General features: G+C 40.6%; 1 protein-coding gene across 4 annotated transcripts in view; it reads right to left on the bottom strand.

The window, feature by feature from the left end:
- The window catches only part of LOC129172700 (tyrosine-protein kinase Fyn), a 69,321-nt gene that overhangs the window by 26,756 nt on the left and 21,066 nt on the right, over nt 1-21,499 (bottom strand). For 3 of the 4 annotated variants that reach the window (XM_054762685.1, XM_054762686.1, XM_054762684.1), the window contains exon 4: nt 2,423-2,676. In XM_054762685.1, the coding sequence (XP_054618660.1) occupies nt 2,423-2,666 (244 nt within the window). In that variant the 5' untranslated portion in view covers nt 2,667-2,676. Of the gene's footprint in view, nt 1-2,422; nt 2,677-21,499 lie in introns of those variants that run through there. The other variant, XM_054762689.1, reaches the window with a different exon arrangement.

Here is a 21,499-nt window from a genome sequence, read left to right as displayed (position 1 = left end):
ATGACTTGTTTTTCAGTATTTTTTGCGTAATAATAATAAGCCATAGTCATCCACAAAACAGTGATCATTTATTAATTAATGAATTTTTAAAAAAACGCAATGTTCGAACCATGATGTAGCGATGGACGACTCTATAGCAATCGGGCCTCAAAACTTACAGTGAGGTGAACACACGTTAGTATACTGTCTGGTGGTAGTCGTTACTGGAATTACAACAGGCAAGCAGTGTGGATTATGTAGACACAGCTTGGAGAAAAAAGCTTTTTCGACAGGTAGCCGGGACGACCCAGCGGCGCGCAGAGGAGGGGAGCCTCACACTACCGCTAGCCGCTTCGTAACAAACAAAGAAAGTTGTAGTGGTATGCGCATTGAGAATGCTGTTTAAAATGAACAGCATCCTATTTTACAAGGCTCTCCAAAGCCCTCCACGGGGTGCAGGGAGAAGAATGGGGCAGAGGATGAATGAGTGTCAATAAATATTTCATAGCTATCATATCCTTACTGTTGCAAACATCCCAAGTAGGTGAAATCATGGTGTCATCAGTAAAGCTTGCGCATTGTCTCTCTGAGGTATTGCTGGAATGTCCGTTGGGAGCGCCTCATTCATGGCGACAAATACAATACAGCAGGAGGGAGTTGAAGAAAGTCGTACGGGGGGAAAGGCATTTCAGTCATTTCTAGTTCCTTTCTCTTTGTTTCGTCTACCTACTCCTTTTCCGACATGTTGAAGTATAAACATGTGATGTACTTTAATGTAACTTTGTTAAACATGTTCCAAATAAAGTGCACATAACCATTTTTTGTTGGCCTGTGGCATATTTCAAAAACAAACCAAAAAAACATGTAGCAGTTTATTGACTAGGGGTGTCACAATATCTTGCGAGATTAAAACAAGAGTGAAAGCATGGCAAAAAATGTCTCGTGGCCACTCGGTCTGCGACAATAATAAGTTAATTAATTAATCACACAATAAATGGGAATAAACTCAGTCATTTTGCCAGCCTTAGTATATTGCCATGTGCATGCGTGTCTGTTTTCCTCGCCATCCGCCTCTAAATAGGCAGGAAGAGGCTTCACTCTGTGCATTGGTTCTGCATTCGTTCCATAAAACAACAACACGAACGGAGTGAGCCCTTTTGTCAGTCATACGGCCTCTTTGTCTCGGTGGGTGGAGGCGGGGCCGCTTGCATACACACAGAGTGCAGACGAGTGTAACATAGTAGAAATTAAATGAGTCGATTGCAATATATTGTCATGTGTTTTATATATTTTTATTGTATTTTTCTTAAAAGTAATGTAAAAACCTGATCTTATCTCGTTTTCGTCGAACCAATCTTGTGTATCGTCTCGTCTCGTGACACCCCTATTATGGACTATGAAAAAATTACATTAGCCAGAAATGATTTCTTTATTTAATTAATAGAACACTATTTTTTTCAAAGTAATCCAGGTGTTTTATAAAGACAAATGTGTAAAATATTACTCTAAATTTTTTCATATTTTTAATATACACTGCTCAAAAAAATAAAGGGAAAACTAAAATAACACATTCTAGGTCTGAATGAATGAAATATTGTTATTAAATACTTCGTTCTTTACATAGTTAATTGTGCTGACAACAAAATCACACAAAAATTATCAATGGGAATCAAAAATATTCTTATTATTGGGGGTGTCTTGCTGTCCACCTGTTGTTTATTCCATTTGCACAACAGCTTGTAAAATAGATTGTCAATCTGTGTTGCTTTTGTGTTCCCTTTATTTTTTTTAAGCAGTTATATATGTATTTATATATTTTGTTATTTTGCAAAAATGCTACATAAAATGTATACATATTTAAGATAAATCTGTGTTATTATTATTTATTTATCATTTTAGTTATACATTTTTTATTATTATTTATTTCCTATTCTTAATATCAACATTTCAGCTTTTTCTCATTACATCATGCCTTTTGCTCTATTTTTCTGTGTTTTTCTTGGAGGTTTAATTTATTTTTACAATGTACTCGAGCCAAGATAGACCGAGCCACTGGCCAAAAATGGCTAATGGGCCACACTTTGGACACCCCTACTTTTATAGCTCTTCAACCGGGGTGAGCGTGTGACGTAGTGTCAACTCTGACATGACTATTTAGCTTGTTAGCTTCCCGTCACGAGTGAAGTGGGAGTGTTATTGCAGGAGGAACTAATCGGTGTGTTACAACAGTGAGTCGATGAGTTGATGGAAGCCGCACGCACAGGAAACGGGACCAAACACAGCCTTGACGGTCAGTGTTGCCGCAGCTCGAGGATTTTTATTTCGGCGCCCACTATGCTACGCACAGACACTGAACAAGGAAACAGAAAACTCTCCAATCCCCAAGCCAAGTCCTTAATGCCCTACTGCCCCCGGTTTCTTCCACTCATAGAACAAACATTACCTGTCCCACCACGAGTCCGGAGCGTTCCAGTGTGAGAAGTGCTGACTCCACCGAACACAGTCATCCCCTGGGTGACAGGAGTGTGGAAGTTGTTGTAGTTGGGAATGGCGGTGACCCCGAAGCTGGGGTAGTGCTGTGGCGTGGGGTCCGCCCCATAGCGGTACCCTGCTGCCTGGGAGATACTGGTGTCTCTGTCGTCTGTGAGTTTGGTTGCTTCCTTATCCTTGCATTGCACACAGCCCATTATCTATAATCTGAAAGGACGTAAGAAAATATACGAGTCATTAGATGCACTACCAAACTTACTGGTCATACTAGTACGATGTGTAAGCACACATCACACACAGCACTGTATTTTGCATATTAGTGTTACGGTCGTTATTAATTCCCCTAGTAGTAAATAACTGAAACAAAGACAAAGGCCAGTTTGTTGCAATTACATGTAGTTCGATAATAGTTGCACTGCCATCTATTTCCAATCTGGGTGACTACCGATTTGCAGTCCACCACCGTACATCACAGGAAAGTAAACCATAAAATAATGTATGTCCAGTACATTCATACCAAACATGTTAGAAACATATCTAAGAAAGTCTGAGTCAAATCTAAAGCAGATACGTTAGAGCGCTGCCATTCTCTTGGATTACTTTCATGACCCCCAGCGAACGGCAAACAACATGAACATTGTAACTGACGCACCCATAAAAAGTCATCTTCTCACATCTTTCTGCTTTCCCAGTAACTTGAACTTGTCTCTCTGTCCTCTTTATTCGTAACATCACTCGTTTCGATCGTCTTTCCCCGTAATGTTCACTTATCTCGCTGTCCTCTTTATTTGTATCATCACTCGTTTCGATAGTCTTTCCCTGTAACTTTCGCTCGTCTTCGCTGTACTCTTTACCCGTATCGATCACTCGTTTCTGTCTTCTCTCCCTGGAACTTTAACTTGTCTCGCTGTCCTATTTATTTGCATCATCACTCGTTTCGATCGTCTTTTCCCCGAAACGTTCACTCATCTCGCTGTTCTCTTTATGCGGATCTATCACTCGTTTCTATCTTCTTTCCCCGTAAATTTCACTCATCTCACTGTCCTCTTTATCCGTATCCATCACTCGTTTCTATCTTCTTTCCCCGTAACTTTCACTCGTCTCGCTGTACTCTTTATCCGTATCGATCACTCGTTTCAGTCTTCTCTCCCTGGAACTTTAACTTGTCTCGCTGTCCTATTTATTTGCATCATCACTCGTTTCGATCGTCTTTCCCCGAAACGTTCACTCATCTCGCTGTCCTCTTTATGCGTATCTATCACTCGTTTCTATCTTCTTTCCCCGTAAATTTCACTCATCTCATTGTCCTCTTTATCCGTATCGATCACTCATTTCTATCTTCTTTCCCCGTAACTTTCACTTGTCTCGCTGTACTCTTTATCCGTATCAATCACTTGTTTCAGTCTTCTCTCCCTGGAACTTTAACTTGTCTCGCTGTCCTATTTATTTGCATCATCACTCGTTTCGATCGTCTTTCCCCGAAACGTTCACTCATCTCGCTGTCCTCTTTATGCGTATCTATCACTCGTTTCTATCTTCTTTCCCCGTAACGTTCACTCATCTCGCTGTCCTCTTTATGTGTATCTATCACTCGTTTCTATCTTCTTTCCCTGTAACTTTCACTCGTCTTGCTGTACTCTTCATCTGTATCGATCACTTGTTTCAGTCTTCTCTCCCTGGAACTTTAACTTGTCTCGCTGTCCAATTTATTTGCATCATCACTCGTTTCTATCGTCTTTCCCCATAACTTGAACTTGTCTCACTGTTCTCTTTATCCGTATGTATCACTCGTCACTATCTTTCCCTGTACGTATGTCTCACTCGTTCTTCCATGTCACTTGCTTTGCTTCTCACAGTGCACAGATTTGATTGGCTGAGTATTTGATTGGCTTAACTCGCATGCAATTAGTCAGTGGATTTCCTGAGGTCATCAACCAGTACCGTAAAGTCTCCGAAAGATGCCTAATAATACCTAAATAATTTAAGTATGTGGGATGGATTGTACTAGTGAACTCACCACTACTCAAACTCGCCAGTTCACACTAACATCCTTATCATCCCTGTGTCTTGGAACGCAAGGGTGTTTTTCAGCGCCTGACACACAGCTCAGTCTTAGGATGAGTCACAAAAACAGTGTATCCCTTTCATGGTCAGGAGGCATAATGGCCGCCACTGCACTGGTGTCAGTGATGTTGACTGTGGAGACGGCCACAATGACGACACTGTGAGACTGACAATAATCATGAGCTGCGCAAACGTCTGCTTAATCAAACTGTATTTAGTGAAGTAAGAATGGAATTCCCATTTTGGGTAATCTCTTCCCACTTTGTGCTTCAAATTTCGCAGCTTCACTCTTTCATGGTTTTTCAAAAATAAATCAATTAATAAGTCATCGCTGTTTTGTGGTTGACTACGGCCTATATCAGTAAAAATATGCGTATTTACGCAAATGTTACAAATTTTTTGCATAAGTGAAACATTTTTAAGCATAGAAATGACTAAATGAAGTAATATATAAATATAAGGTATTCAGAAGACATATTCAAAGACATATATGTGACATGTGGTATCGATATGTAGTACATGTAGTCACTTGGTGTCGGTAAAGTTACATTGATGAGACAATAGTCACCGCAGGAAGTTCTGTACACAAACTGGAAGTAAAACAGGAACAATAAAACAACTTGTGTTAAACGTGACTAAACATGTGTTAGTCTAAATGATGTCTTATATGTCTTGTTTTCTCTTATTATGTCTACTATTTTGGGTAATAGGAGTGTAAATGTGACTATAGGGGTGTTATTTAATGCCTAGAGGTCTCTAATAAGGTTAAAAAAACATATTTAGAAGGTCGTAAACAAGTTTTGTATAACTATGAAAATATTATATTTATAAATAAGGAATCCTACTTTGCAGAAATTCACTTCTCATGGTCGTGTCTGGAACATATCACTGTAACCGCGCTAAAGGAGGGATTGCTGTGCAACAAACTACAAACTACACGTCCGACTGATGTGTAAACGTCCTGACTGAATCTTGAGCTTGTTGCTCTGTGGAGCAGGTCATCATTTGCATGCCGATATCATTATCTGCATAACAAATAATGCTGATATGATCCAATATCTCATTTTTAGGCCAATATCACCCCTGCTAATAATCTTTATTGAATATTTTCTCTGTTTTTTTTGTTGATATTCTGTCCCACCCTGTTAAAATGAAACCACTATAAGATTACGGACTGTTCATATAAACTTATAAAATCCGGAAGGAATAAAATAATGGTTTCCTCCACACTGCATGTGTACAGACAATTACAAATATAAGACTGGGATGGAGGCACATAAGAAGCAATGTAGCGCTATACCATCTCTTTTTAAATGACACAGCCATTTTTTCTCTCAATATCGTCTTCTTCAGTTGCCACATTTCAGACCGCTGCAGATGACTCGAAATCCATTCACTCGCGACAAACTATGAGGATGCTGAGATGCTGAGAAGAGTAATTACAGAGGAGTGCAGACTTGCCTTCTCAACAGCCCATCAACACGAACGAACCAGCATGCTGAATTCATTCAAAAGTGGCAGCAAAATAAAACACAAAAAAAACCCAAACTTGCCCACCTCACACATATCCATCTTTCCCGTCAGGGAAAAAAAACTACACATCGAGATGCAGAGCCTTCGTCCCGACAATTGGTTTGCAAAGTGGAACAGCGCAAAATAGCGTGCGTTCACAGAACGTAATCGCAAAAGAAATGCTGCTCTTTAATATAGTTCAAAAGACAGCATTTCAAGACATGCTGCAAACGTTTGACAGGCAGTACAAGTTGCCTGTGAGAAAATACACGCCACAAACGGCAATTCCACAACTTTACAGAGTGCAAGATGACATATTAAAATAAATATTGCATTATTATGACATATTATTATTATATCATATTCAAAAAATTCTGACAATAGTATCGCTTAGCGTCAATTTGTGGGACAATAAACATTTCAAAACACACCTGCATTGTTTTGTGATGACTTTAAATCGTCCAGTCATATTTTTTCATTGTACTTTTCTTAAAATTCATGTTAAAATCTCATCTTTCTCGTGCATCGTCTCGTCCCGTGACAACACTAATAAATGCACGTGATGGAAATTGTTGGCACCCTTATTCCAAAGTACCGTAAGGAAAACCCACAAGAATCACTGAAATAAATGCAAACTGAGGTGAAAAAAATGTAAAAATGTGTGAAAAATGTACAAATGAAAATCAAACATTGATTTGATTTGTGGTCCAAGAGAACTTTAAATGTTTCGCCATTTCTGAGCGTTTTCGGAATGTGTTTTTTGGGTCACTGTCCTGTTGGAGGACCCATAACCTGCGACTGACACCATCACATTTGTCTCCAGAACGCCTTGGTAGTCTTGAGATTTCATTGTACTCTGCATAGTTTAAAGACACCTTGTGTAGGATCCAGCAAAGCAGCCTTAGAACATAAGCGAGTCTCCTCCATGTTTCACAGTAGCAATGCTGTTCTTTTCTCTGTACGCTCCATAAACATCTACATTTGTTTCCCTCAATTTCTGTAGCTTGTCTATATGCATTCTGACAAATTCCGGTATTTTTGTGGGGTTTTCTTTCTTATGCGGAAGGGCAGCAACCATTTTATCCACGTCTTTGGAGGAAATAGAGCTCTATTCACGGTTTCACCTGGTGGGATAAGGGTGATTATGAGAAAGGAGCTTTTTAATGATAACAGGTTGGTTTGAATTGTGTTTTTGAATCAACTTGCTGGGAGCCACGTCTTTGACGAGCGAAACAGCTGGCTTGAACAAGCGCTGTAATCTGTTGTGATGGGATGTGAGGCTGGCACAGGACCAGACGGCAGCAGCAGCAGCAGCAGCAAAGCTAAGCCGAGTGAAAGGCTGCGGAGCATGTCTAATGCTTACATCGCTAACCAGCACTAAGAACTCACACTGCTCTCCAGTTTGACTTCCCGCACAAGCCGTGACTGGCGGAGGCACGGTGAATCGGCTTTTGAAAGCGAAACAAGTGTCATGAATGGGAAGGCTGCTGAAATGCGCTGGAGAAAGAGTGTGTTGAATATGTAGCTGGCGAATAATGTTGGACTATTTATCTCAACAATGAGACAGAAGAGGCTGGTTAAACGGGTGCTGGTCGTTCTACTCCCGCCGACTTGAGGTCAATCATAAAGACCACCATTCACACTGATTCTACTGAGTCTACAATGAACCTCTCGTGCATGTTTTTTTGACTACAGGAGAATATTCTGCTCTATTATTGTTGTTTCGTGCGTCCCGTACTGACTAATAAGTTGAATGTGGCGAGGTTTTCCTCGTTTCCTGCAGTATTATTAGTCTGTGTAAGTGCAAAACTGACTCTAGCCAACCGCAGGCAAGTACTGTATAGCCACACAGTCATTACAGTGCTGTGGAGTAAACATAGATATGTTAACACATATATATATATATATGTATATATAACATATATATAATATATATATACCCTCGCTCCATCACGGTTCACCTTTAGCGGACTCGCTGTTTCGCAGATTTTTTCGTGCAATTATAGTGTTTTACAGCATATGAAGCTGTTGCACGCCAAGCCCGGCCCTTTAAGAAGAATTGCATTGTGGAAAGTTGAGTCCTGTAATTTTGTGCTGGCGATGTCTCTCTATTCTCTCTCTTCTGTCTGCACCGCCCATCGTCTTCTGCGTCCTGATTGACAATGGTCTACAGCCAATCTGTCTCCTTCATGGCGTCTCCTGTTGTGGTCATGGCTACCAAACTAGCTAACCGTGTGAGCCGCCTGCTCAGTGCCAATACTGCAAGCAATAGAAGAAACAGAAGAAGCTAATCGTGTGAGGAAAATACGACAAGAGCAATATGTTTTACGAAGGATACAAAAACGCTACCGCCGAACGGCGCCAAGATGACGGGGCACGATCAGAGGAGTGAAATACGCATGAGTCACTTAATAATTTCTTGTGTCCAACCTCGTAGGCTGAGCATTTAAATTCAAACAAATTTAGAACTTTGAACGTGTTTAAACAAGAGCGAAATATGAGAAAACGTTAATGCCTGTCTGAGTAAAGGGTATCAAGTGTATAGTTTCTAGGGTTTTACAGACTTAAAACATATATAATAACAAAAATATAGTTGGCTACTTCGAGGATTTCACTTATTGCGGGCTGTTTTGGGAACCGATCCCCCGTGATAAACAAGGGAACACTGTATAAACATCTGGACATTATTTGGACTTCATTCACAAAGCAGATCCACTCAAACAGCCTTCATGTTTTTATGTGGTAATCCGTCATTAAAAAGAGGCATAATGTCTGGACTGAACAGTTATTGTTGAGCTACAATATGTATTTCTGTAAGTCGGATACTGCTTCATCATGATTGTTAAACTTTCCCCATCAATTTGGTATTAAATGAATATGCAGACTTAACCGTATGGGGGAACAGGTCAAATGTCTGATGGGGTACGTGACTGTAAAAAGTTTGGGCGCCACTGCTGTAGATGATTATTGAGTGTTTCGTCTTAAAAACTGATGTTGTGCTGTGACTCATTCGTGCATTTTCTGAGCTGTAAGAGCCTGTAGTTTGTTTCTTGACTGCACGCTGCCTGGTATATGTGCAGTTGAAAAATAAGCCACAGGATTTTTTGGGGGCAACAATTAAGGCCAGAAAAAATGACCGGTATAAAGAAAAGCTACATAAAAATACAGAAACTGTTTTTTAGGTTTATTTTTAAAATGATTAAAAGTGCTTGTACAAAAGCTAAGACGTATGTTTTGTCGTTTGTGCCCTTACTTTACCCCAAATGAACCGAACCGCGACCTTAAAACCGATGTACGCACCGAACCGTGACACCGTACGGCGTAGCGTTACAGTAAAAAATACATGGAGGAGCATTTACAAGTCAGCCTGACTTCGATCTCCCCGGCCGAGCAGCAGTCCGAGACACAACACAGCAGACCTGAGCTACGGTGAGCCCCCCCCCGGCTCCTGCTGCCTGCAGGGCCGCCTCAACCAGCTGACCACAATTAGAGAGTGGTCTTGCTTTTCCAGGGAAGCAGCCTCAGCTGCGGACGCCGAAAGGAAAATACAGCTGACCAGAACAGAAACCCTTTCTAAGAATCCGCCAGATGGGCCTAAAAAAAAAATGGAAACTGGACTATTTATAGCTTGCCAGAAAAGAGCTCTGGAAGAGCAAAGGGCAAAATTAGAGAGAATGGAAAGCCCTTCAGTTACATTTATTATACTCTTTCGAATCCCCAAGTGGAAATGAAATGTTTCCTCTGCTGTATATTTCGTGTTGCATGCATCATGCCACCCAAAGACCACACACATGCAGGGATGTGCTCTACCCCGCGTGGGGTTTGGTGCTTTGCTTAAGGGCACCTAGGAATTATCAACACACTTAAGGCTGGCTCCTTCCTCTCCCCCAAAACCCTCTCGAGTAGCTTGACAATTGCAATTCATCATGGGCCATCCGTATAGTCTCTCGAATACAAAATTTGCCTCATTTGGGCAATTTCCCCAGGAGGAATACGTTAAAGTACAACTGGTGGAATCAAATCAAAATCTCCGACTTCCTGTTTGATTTCAGCCATGGGTTAAGAAGACTCTTTTTGCATTCCGTGGATATCGGTGAAACTGTCTGCAGGGGACAAGTATTTTGAAAACCGCTATAGGAAGTGCAGCAATTAATCAATGAATCAATGACTCATCGATTATCCAATAAATCGGCAACTATTTTGGTGCCTGATGAATCTTTTTTTTGTGGTAAATATCCTCTGATTTCAGCCTCCCAAATGTAATAAAAATCCTAAGTCATCCATGAAAGCACACCTATTATCTTTGTGTGTTAAGCAAAACAAGATATTCACACACATAAGCTTTGACTTCGGAAAACAGTGATGGACATTTTTGCCTATTTTCTGATATGTTGCGGACCAAACCACTAATTGTTCGTACTTGGTTCGTATTGATTTGGTCCCTCTAGGGCAGGGGTGTCTGAAGCGTGGCCTGGGGGCAATCTGCGCCCCGTGGCTGTATTTGTATTGCTCCGTGGCACGTTCTAAACATATACGTAATAAACTTGTCATAATATTTCAAGAATAAAGTTGAAATAGTTAGAAAATAAAAAAAAAAAATGGAAAAATCAACGGTACTAAGAATAAAGTAAAAAAAAAAAAAAAAGTCAAAAGAAAAAAATCTATCAAGAAAGTCAAGAATAATGTGATATCATGAGAAAAAATAAAATCATTTTAAAGTTGAAATATTAAAGAAGGAAAAATGTTTATGCTGTAATATTATATATTTATAATTTTGTAAAATTGCATTGGGGAAAAAGTTAGAATATTATGGGAAAATGTCACAATATTTTGGGAAAAAAAAATCACGATTACAAGAAGAAAGTTGAAATAGGTGGAACTTTTTTCTTTTAAAAAACAGCATAAATACGAAAAACAGCTGTCATTTCCCGAGAACAAAGTAAAAATATTAAGAGAAAAAAGTTGCAATTTTACAAGAATAAACTTGTAATATTATGAGTTTAAATATTTTAGTAAAATATTTTTAAGTAATATTATGAGACACAACAATGTGAAGTTGTATTTTTTGGAAAATTAGGTACGGGGGAAAAAGCTTGAATATTATGGAAATAAAGTCGTGATATTAAAAGAAGAATATTTACTATAATCATTTAAGAAGCAAGCTGAAATATTTGGAATTCAAAAAATAAAAAATGAGCACAGACCAAAGTTGACATTAATAATACGCTTTTTCACCTAAGCTGAAATGCAGTTTTTTCGTGCACATGCGTATGCATATACAAAATATCAATGTGGCCCTCTCATCCTTTCATTTTTCAGTATGTGGTCCTCGCTGGAAAAAATTTGGACACCCCCGGTCTAACCGTGTACGCCACTAAACGAAACAACAAACTAATATTAACCCACTAATAAAATAATCATCATTCATTCTTATTCATTCATTTTCTGTGCCGCTTGTCCACACGATGCTGGAGCCTATCCCAGCTGACGTTGGGCGAGAGGCGGGGTACACCCTGGACTGGTCGCCAGCCAGTTGAAAGGCACACATAGACAAACAACTTCATACCCATGGACAATTTTTACCAATTTTTACCTATGTTTTTTGGAGGAGCATGCACAGAGAGAACGACCAACAGATATTTGAAACCAGATCTTCCAGATGTCCATGCTAACCGCCAGGCCACCGTCCCTGTGTGAGTCGCATCCCTAAACCTCCCCATTCTAAAATTCTTCCCTGCTCTTCTATAGTCGGGCTATTTAACGGTTACTTGTTAAGAAAATAACTGGATAACACATGTAACTGTAAAACATGAGGTAAAATGAACACAAAATACTTAACATTATTGATCGTTGAGCTTCCCAAATTATTGATGATCCATCCCTAGTAGATTACAGGTCTCTGTTGCGCCTGGTCTAGTCAATCAAAGGTAAACTGGGCGGAACCTTCAGTGACACCAATGTGTCAATCTGGTTCACTGTCAGCACAGGAGAGAAATTAACAGTGAGGATGGAGCGTTGGCTCATGACAGCCACCAATGACAAGGCAAGGATAAAGTAGCCAAAATAGAACAGTCAGTGTGACACAGACGGTTCAGTTTTACGCTTGACGCTAAAAAATTCTAACTTCGCGCCACCGGCAGTTTCAATACAGCCTCGGTAGAGGACCTGTGGGGAACTATTTTACACGCTCCTTTAATCATTTTACATTTTAGTCGTAAATCTTTCCACTCTACAGCAAGCGTGCGAACACAACGAGACATAAGCTGAGAAAAATAGTTACATGCAGTAGAGATACTGTAACTTCTGACTGTTTTCAGACAGACTTGTAATTTCTCTACCCGGCTTTATTTATTTAAGGTTCGAGCACACCTGCCAAGCTTGTAATTGGGATGTGAAAGGACGAAAGAGAGGTTTGATTCGATTCATGGAGCCTGCTCTCACTGACACATGCAGAAAGATTTTCTTGTTAAATTTGATTTGAATTTATTTATTTTTTTTAAATGTGCACTTTTGGCACCCCTGATTTACAGTCTCTGAAAATCCTAACATGCGCCACGGAGAGAATAATGTTTTCCTTACCCAATATAAAAGGGCAAAATAAAGAATTTTCATGACAAAATAAGGTGAGCAAAATGGGGAAGGCCTGTGAACCTTCACTAAACAGCCTGTAAGGTTGCAAACACGTCAGCCAGAGGCGCAAAATTGACTGAGCTGTTTGATGTGAGCCCTGCAGACGTGCGCTGACGGCTGACCTTGTGTTAATCATGCAGCTGTGGCCAAGACTTGACCTGGCAGCCCCCGCACTCCTCCATTCCCCTGGGCTGCACATGAATTAGCACCAACATACATGGAAAATGCTGCCTCGGCTTCTCACTTGAAATACTTGAATCTATTTGTGTATTTCCAAATTAGCCAGGACTGTAATCTTAATATTGGAAAACCAGTCAGTGTCTGGTACGACCAGACCCAAACAAATGGTGCTCCTTGCAGCATGGGGCCGTGCATTACCGTGGATGAGTGGTATAACAACGGGCCCCGGGATCTCGTCACGGTATTTCTGTGCATTCAAAATGCCATCAATAAAATGCACCTGTGTTTGTCGTCCATAACATATGCCTACCCATACCGTAACCACACCCCCCCACCACGCACCACTCGAAATGACAAGGGTTCCCTAGAAGCCTTTTTTTTTTTTTTGCGAGTTTAGTGTTTTCCCCAAAAGAGAAATTACATTTCATATTTTTCCCAAAAATAATAGGCTTTTGTTTTAGATACGGAGAATTTGAATTTGATGATAATATTTTTTCAAAAATCAAGTAGAAAAGGGGGAGGGATAGCAGCATAATGCATTTGTGAGTGCTTCGTCCTTTGCAGAGGTGCTCGTTGAAGAAATGGTGATAAAGTCAACTGTGACTGCTGGCAGGATGCGGTTAAAAGTCTCCTTTTTGGGTGTTAAGTTTCCATCTGCCTCGGAGAGGCGACAACTAAAGAAGTACGTGTGACTTTATGGCTCAGCCCCAGATGCTTTGAAAGCACCTCCTCCCAATGATTCCATTTAGATTTGTGCAGTTAAACTGATAAAGTGCCTCTCACCAGTCCATCGTTCATCCTATAAAAAGAGCAAGCAGGCCTCCCTGTCCTGCTCCCAATTTCTGCCTTTCATCTTCCACTAATGGACCAAGTTGGAGTCAAAACAGCGCCGTGACATGCTTTTGGTTTTTGGGGGTGTTTTAATCGCGGGCTTTGTGTGGGGGGGCACAGGTGTGACCCATTACGTGCAGTAATGAGCTGCCTCTTTTTGACGTGTTTTTATATCTTCGGAATGCCCGGAACAGAGAAAGGCGTGTGTTCAAGTCTTACATAAGGATTGTGGATGATGGGCAAAATTCCTTGAATAGTCTCGAGGCAGGCACACTAGAGGCAGAATGAGCCAGAATGCCGTCGGAATGTAAATTCTTGGTTTATTCTTGGATATTCTAAGTGCTTCCTAAAAGTAAATCCTAACTGCATTCTGAGTGGATTCGAAATATCAGGGCCCACTCTTGTGGCCGGACCAAATGTTTTTAGCATGTTAAAGGTGCATTTGAAGTGGGGAAAAAATTGAACAGCATTCCAAAGGTATTCTAACTGCCCTCTGACTGCATTCTAAATATTCTTACGGTATTCTAAATAATGCTACGGTATTCCCAACATGCTGATGGCATTTGGGGAAAAAAAACGCAGCCCACTGCGTCGCCGTATTCACATAACACGTCAACTCTACCAGACAGCTGGCTTTTTGTAGTTTATTGCCTTTTTCCTGCTCTTTGCACATTCTCTATCTGCAGCTGCTAGAAAATATAGACTTCCTGTACCTTTTGTTTTTTTGCATGAGCTTCTTCGGTGGAGTTCAATGTAGGTTCAATGTAGATGCAAATGGAGGAATTAATGAAGCTATAGGGGCGATGCCTGATGTTGCATGGTGTCACGTGGGACACAGCGGAACCAAATAATGCCGCCACTGCTTCACGAATGCGGGAAATGGTGGTGACAATGCACACCCATGCAGGCACAATGCGCGTCGTGCGTACTATTGTCATAACTATAGACGTAAACACGACTTAATAAGGCGTAAATACGTTGTGCGGGAGCGTGGTCAGTTCGTAATAATAATAATTTTCATTTCCGGTCATGAATTGGGTAATTTAAGCGAAAACAGAACGCAAACAGTGCGGAAAGTAGTCTTCAGCAAACAGTGCAGGAAGTAGTCTTCATGTTTTGCAGGCGTGCCCTAAATAAATTTAAAAAAAAGACACGTATTGCCATGACAAATTGCGGGACAATGCGGCGGCACAATGCGTGCAAGTGTAAATGCCGCACCACCGGCCTCCGGCTCGCACAGTACAGAGGTGCTGAAACCCAGGAAGCCTCTGAAGCGCCAGCTGCTATTCCTGGTAACTACTTCAATGGCATTCAAATCCTCCCAAATGTGGAGCGAATTTTGAAACTCTCACATTCTGCTTGATTCGTGCTTAGTGTGGCAGCGGCTTGAGAAACATTGGAAGGAGGCCCCTGCCTGCCAACAACAGTCTGGGTGGAACGAGGGTGAAACCACCAGGACAAAAAAAATAAAGAACTGCGCATGCAAATTTTCTGTCAAAACAAATTTTGATGTGCATTATTTCCAGGCTTTTGCGGGCCACAAAAACCGATGTGGCGAGCCGAATATATGGCCCCCCGGCCTTGAGTTTGACACCAGTGCTGCAGTGCTCACAAAGTCCGGAAGAAAATGAATGAATGGACGAACTTTCGGTATTCACTGCTATCTTGCTAGGTGCTAGCATGTTAATTGTGACCATGTTAGCAGTTTAGCCATTCTTCTCATGTAAAATACAGCCATCCCTCGCTGCATCATGGTTCGGACATCCCTCCCTCACTCTATCGCTGTTAAAAATTTATTAATAAATGACCGCTCTTTCGTGGTTGTACTATGACCCATCATTAGTAAAAAAAATATTGAAAGACAAGTTATATGTAGTATTCTGGTCACTAGCGTCAGTTACATTGATGAGACACGGCATTAGATTAGATTACCTTCACACTGTATGGAGTCAGCCATGGCATGTCCGACATGATAGAGCAAAAAGAAGTTCTCCCAATCCGTGTGGAAGTGGTATGTTTTTGACTTCTCACTTTGTTCTTCTTCCCCACTCCGTTTGAAACACTTTCTTCAGTTTAGAATCAGTAAATTGGAGAGGCTAACTAGTTAAGTTAAACTTTGCGTTAATATTTCACCAACCCAATGCAGTCATGCTATTTTTGCTTGGTTAAAAACTGTTGCTATGTGTGTAAGAGTCGGTATGTGAGACACAGGAGTGCTGTGCTGGGCATGATCCAGCTGTGACTCTTAGTAACAGCGTTCACAGCACAGCACGGAGTCGCAGCATCCAGACAACAACCCAGACTGGAACGCCCCCCCACAGTTCCACATCTCCACAAGAGGAGAAGATTGCGAGCTGGCTGCGTGGATCATCTTTGAAGCGCATCCTGCTTTGCATTCACACCGTTTATGGGTGCACCATAGCACATGAGCCACCCAGCATGAGGTGCAACACCTTCAGCGGGAAGCACAACCACACAGGTGTGTATGGTGCATTTTCAGACTTTATTACAAGCACGAACACAGTGGAACCCGCCTAAGTCGATCACTTTATAATGACATCGTTGTACTGTGCGTATAGTGACTATTAAAGGTACTCTGTTCTATTCTACATTGAGCGAGTCGGCAGAAAAAACAACACTGGTATGAATCGACATGTCAGTTTGATGCCAATATCAGCAGAAAATAATGAAATAATATTGGTAAGCCAATATTATGGGAAAACCCTAGTTATACTGTAAGTTAATTATAGTTTGAGGCTTGGTAAAGTGTAGTTCCAAAATTACACATCTGGAAACCCTCATTATCAACCTGAAATGGTTCTTGATGCTGGAACCACACCGCCCTCCTTTCACTCGCTCTCCTCCTACACCCATAAATCAGCTCAGCAGCCGCGTTCTCCCAGCCGTCAAAACACTGAGGTTAGAGTAAAAGTAATTCCCACTTGGCTGCTCATCAAGCTGCTGGCCAAGTCTGCAGGGACTTGAGGTTTGCATATGTCCTCAGCAGCCCTGTTCCCCCTGCCATATACGGCACCCTCCTGATTAAAAACATTGAATGCTAAACAGGGGCGTCCAAAGGGCAGGCCGGGAGCCATTTGTGGTCCGCGGCTCTTTTATTATTGGCCCGTGGCACTTTTAAAAAATATAATTTAAAAAGAAAACTAAAAAAAAACAACAGCAAAAATGGAAAAATCAGCAGCAATTTGACAAGAATAAAGTCAAAATATTAAGAGGAAAAAGTTGTATTTTTACGAGAATAAAATTGTAATATTATGAGGAAAAATAAGGTTATTTTAGTCGCGAAAAGTTGAAATATTCAAAAAAATATACGTTTTTTTAAAAGTTGTAATATTATGAAAAAAAAAAGGAAAATTAAGATGGGGAAATATAATTAGAATAAAGTCAGAATATTATGGGAATAAAGCCATTATATTACAAGCAGAAAATTCACAAGAAGAAAATTTAAAAAATCAACAGCAAATATTTATTTAAAAAAAAAACAGCAGTATGTAATCTCACGAAAACGGACAAACATTAAGAGAGAAAAGTTGTAATCTAACAAGAAAAAGCCGTAAAGTACTTTGAGGAAAAATATCATGTTAGTCGCAAAAACTTCATATGTTAAAGTAAAAATGTGTTTTCAAGTTGTAATATTATTAAAAAAAAACTAAAAAGTTGTAATTGTTGGAAAATTAGATTTTGGGAAAACGTTATAATATTATCAGAATAAAGCACAAATATTACGGGAATAAAGTTATAATTACAAGACAAAAATTTACGAGAAGAAAGTTGAAGAATTTAAAGAACAACAGCAAAAAATTTAAAAAGAGAAAAGACCGAAGTTCATACTACTTGTAATAATAGGCTTTTTCTAAATTTTTTCTTTTTTTTAGGCGATATCACAAAGCTGAGATGCAGTTTTTCCTTGATATATATACAACTTCTCTATATAACATATATCTACATCTGTTGCTTTATAAAATATCAAAGTGGCCCTTGCATCCTTTTATTTTTCAGTATATGGCCCTTGGTTTTGACACCTTTGTACAAGTGAGGAGATTATGGAGGATCTAGCCTTTTATTGACATTAGACAATGCCCTGAACACAGACAGCTAGGCTATTAATTCATACGCCTATAAAATGTTGATTTTTGACACACGGCTCGTTCCTCCCGACTCCTACCACTTGCTAACTTGAGGCTAACGCTCCCCCCCAATTTAGGACCAACATATGCATTAAAAGTGACATGGAGTGAAGATTAGATTCAGCTCCAGAACCCTCCCCTTCTCTCTTCAATTGCCATGGTTCACTAGCAGCGGAAGCTAACAAGCTAAATACACAATTCAGGCCCTAAATATGCATCACACACTTATCAAACACATTTAAAAGTATAAAATATACAGCTACTCTAATGAATGATATTGAAGCGATTGATAGAACAGAAGGAATCGGATTCACAATGTAGCTTTTAGCCTGGTCGTCAGGTTAGCGCTACAGGCTAGCTGATAGCCGCATCTACATAATCCACACTGCATGCTGATTTACCCTCATATATTAACTTGTGTTCTCCTCTTTGCAAGTTTTCACGTCTCACAGAAACTATGGTGGGTTCAAGGACTGCCGAACAAAGCGCAAAATATCAACATTGAATGAAAAAAACGTTTATAAGACATAAACAAACATTAGGGGTGTGGGGAATAATCGTCAATCGACATTGACATTTATTAATCGATTCATAAATGTCAATAATCGATGTTGACGGAACAAACAAAAAAAAAAAAACAGAACAAAAAGACGGAAAGCGGAAGTGCTGCCCGGACAGTTTATGGTGGTGCACCTAAGTGTAAAACGCTCCCAAAACCCGCTGGATTTAAAACGGGCTCCTGGAGGCACTTTGGCTTTCATGTATTTGAAGGCAAAAATGCGCTGGACAACAGCCAGACAATATGCAAGTTTTGAGATACAAGTTTAAAATATTTCTGGAACCCGACAAATATGAGAAACCACATAGCACGAGGAAAAACAGCCAGCTGAAGTTGCTGCGGACCAGAGAACCATCGAGCAGGTGATAACTAATTTTCCACCCAACTCCACTTTTTTTTTCCCCACCCACTGACACTGCAATTGTGAATAGGAGCAGCCTAGTTTTTTGGGCTATTCAAAATATATATCTGACATCTGCAAGCATTATTCTTGTATGAGAGCCGCAGGTACAGAAATTGATCACAAAAAAAGATCCATGGAGATGCATTGATAATTGTTATATCATCGCATCGCAGGCCTCATGAGGTGGCCAGAGATTCCCACCCCTAATAAACATGTAAAAACGGTGCAGGGTTTTGAACAGTGGTACATGTATGCTGTACATTTGACCTGTATCATCACATATTTTTAAATTATTGAATGTTTTTATTCATAAAATGAACCGTATCTGTCTCGATGAATCTGCTTGGATTCTGAAGGAGCGTGAGCAATAATTAAGTTGCAGCGTTTTTACACGGCAGAAAACCCACAGAAAGAATAACACATTTTGGTCTCTTCCGCTGTATGTGCATGTGCAGGTGTGCAGAAACATACCTGTCGTGTGCACACTCTCGCTGTCGCCCATGGTGCCCAATAACATATTATAGGAGTAACGTTCGCTAACACTTAACTTATGTTTCCTTTCGTGACAAACTGTAGGAACGTTTGACGGACAAACCAAGCATTCAACTACAAGTTTACTTACCATACAGTACATACAGTTGTGGATGATGGTCATGAATATGGCTCATCATATTGCAAGTGTGAGCCCCGTTCGCTGAGACTTTTTTTTCCTGCATTTTCTGCCGTCAGGTTGATTGTCTTCAGTTTTTTCACACTCGGAATCTTTTGCTAATCCAAAACGTGTACAGACGTCAGATTTTGTTCTTCTCAAGAGCGCCGTTGGTTGGCTGCTGTAGAAAATGGATTTAAGGAAGTGCGGTTATCAAGCACGGTTTTTACGATAATTTTAATTTGAAACGATAAAACTAACCGTTGGGATTTTTACCACGGTTAATCATTAATACCGGCACATCGTCACGTCCCCTGATCAAGGCTCACTGAAGTGATGATCGAGAATATGCGGAATAAATGCGCATGTGACGAAAATGTCCGTTTTTATCAGGGGTGTCTCAATCCAACTTTTTCAATTATGATACAATATTGATATTGCAGCTTTGAATATATGATATCGATCCGATATCAGCACGAATCACACAAAGTTCTCATGACTTATTTTGTAATGTGGAATGCTAAAAAAGGCTTGATCCAGTCATGTCACTAAAACGGAAAACAATCGTCTGCAACAGTAGGGATGAGAAAAACTCGCCCATTTGCTTCTTTCTGCATGTGGGGTATAGTTTTACCCACAATGTAGCGGTAGCTCGGAATAATGTAGCAAAGTTTGAGGTGCTCAATGAAGCGTTGAACCTGGCATTACTCAACATGGACAGGGGCTGGTCATCTTTTCTCTTACAGCTAATGACTATTTGCCATCCCGTGGTGGGAGTTTCTCGTGTGATGCCGCTTCAAATGCACGATGAAGTTGGTGATAGTAAACGTCTCCACTTCTATGCCACCACGGGAAACTTGTGCATTGCAAGTTTTGCACTCAGCTGCAACAAAAAAATACTGCCACACGGCCGACGTCACTCCTACTCTTCGCTAAACACGCCAGCACATGCTGTTTTTGCGGTCATGTGGGCTCTGTCCTGTTGGATAGAAGTGCTGGGGTGGAGTCTGGAATCGACTGCGTGTATCGGAGCGTTTAGATGCAGGTTGATCTAATCTGAACGGCCCGATAACAATATCGGATTGGGACGATCCTAGTATGATTGTGTCCTGGAATGCTATACGAGTCACATCTCAAAAAACAAAGCTTTCCAGCGATGCATAAGGTACGCAAACGGGATGGCGTAAAACCCCGGCTTTGTCATGAAAGCAGTGGAAACATCGAGGGGTTAAAAGCACAGAAAGACAAAAATACTGATCTGTAAAGGTTCAAAAATCATCGTGCAGACAGTTTGCATTTGTAATAACTTATTCTGAGAGATTATTTACAAGCCGACTTCAGAGTTTATTGGGGTTTTCCCACCCTTGAGGTTTCTTTTGTAGTAGTTTTCCCCCCAAGTTGTTAAGAATGAGCTGACCTGAAATATTCGGCAAACCACAGCCAAGTCTTTGTGTTTGCTTGTAAGGCCAAATCCACAATAACCTCATTTGAGTGGCAACCGAACGCACCAGCAGCCTCCTGCTCTCACTCTGGCGACAATCAAACTGTCACAACATAACACAACTGGCTGGGTGGTAAATTATGAATATAAGGAGATTCAGCTGCCGTTCTGGCAATAAAACTGTTTGTTTTGCTCTTCCATGGTGGCCTTACTCAGCTGTATGGTTTGTGAAACTCCTTTGAACATGATTCAGTGCAGGATGTGTAGCTTTTACACGTGCTCAAATGTAAAACTGTTCAACTGTACTGTATGTGATGAATGAAACCCAACCAAAACCATGGACTTCTGAGGCAGACGTGACAGAAGATGTACAAAGATTAGAAAATGTTGAATATCCACATCGAGAGCAATGAGTTGGCTCCTCTTAAAACACAATACAGAAGCTCTCAGAGACACGAGTGAAATGGAAACATGAAAACATCCTTGGACTCTGTGACTCATTTTCTGTTTCTCAGCAGCCCACGACACCACCCACCCTCGGTGAGAGAGCTTAAGTTCATTTGTCCATGTGTTGCACGTTGCCACACTGAGGTTGTTGTTACCCCTGTGCAGCCAG

This window comes from Dunckerocampus dactyliophorus, chromosome 19 (assembly GCF_027744805.1).
Source record: "Dunckerocampus dactyliophorus isolate RoL2022-P2 chromosome 19, RoL_Ddac_1.1, whole genome shotgun sequence".
Taxonomy (NCBI): domain Eukaryota; kingdom Metazoa; phylum Chordata; class Actinopteri; order Syngnathiformes; family Syngnathidae; genus Dunckerocampus; species Dunckerocampus dactyliophorus.
The sequence above is the reverse complement of the archived record's forward strand: the minus strand, read 5'-3'. Positions and strand labels throughout refer to the sequence as shown.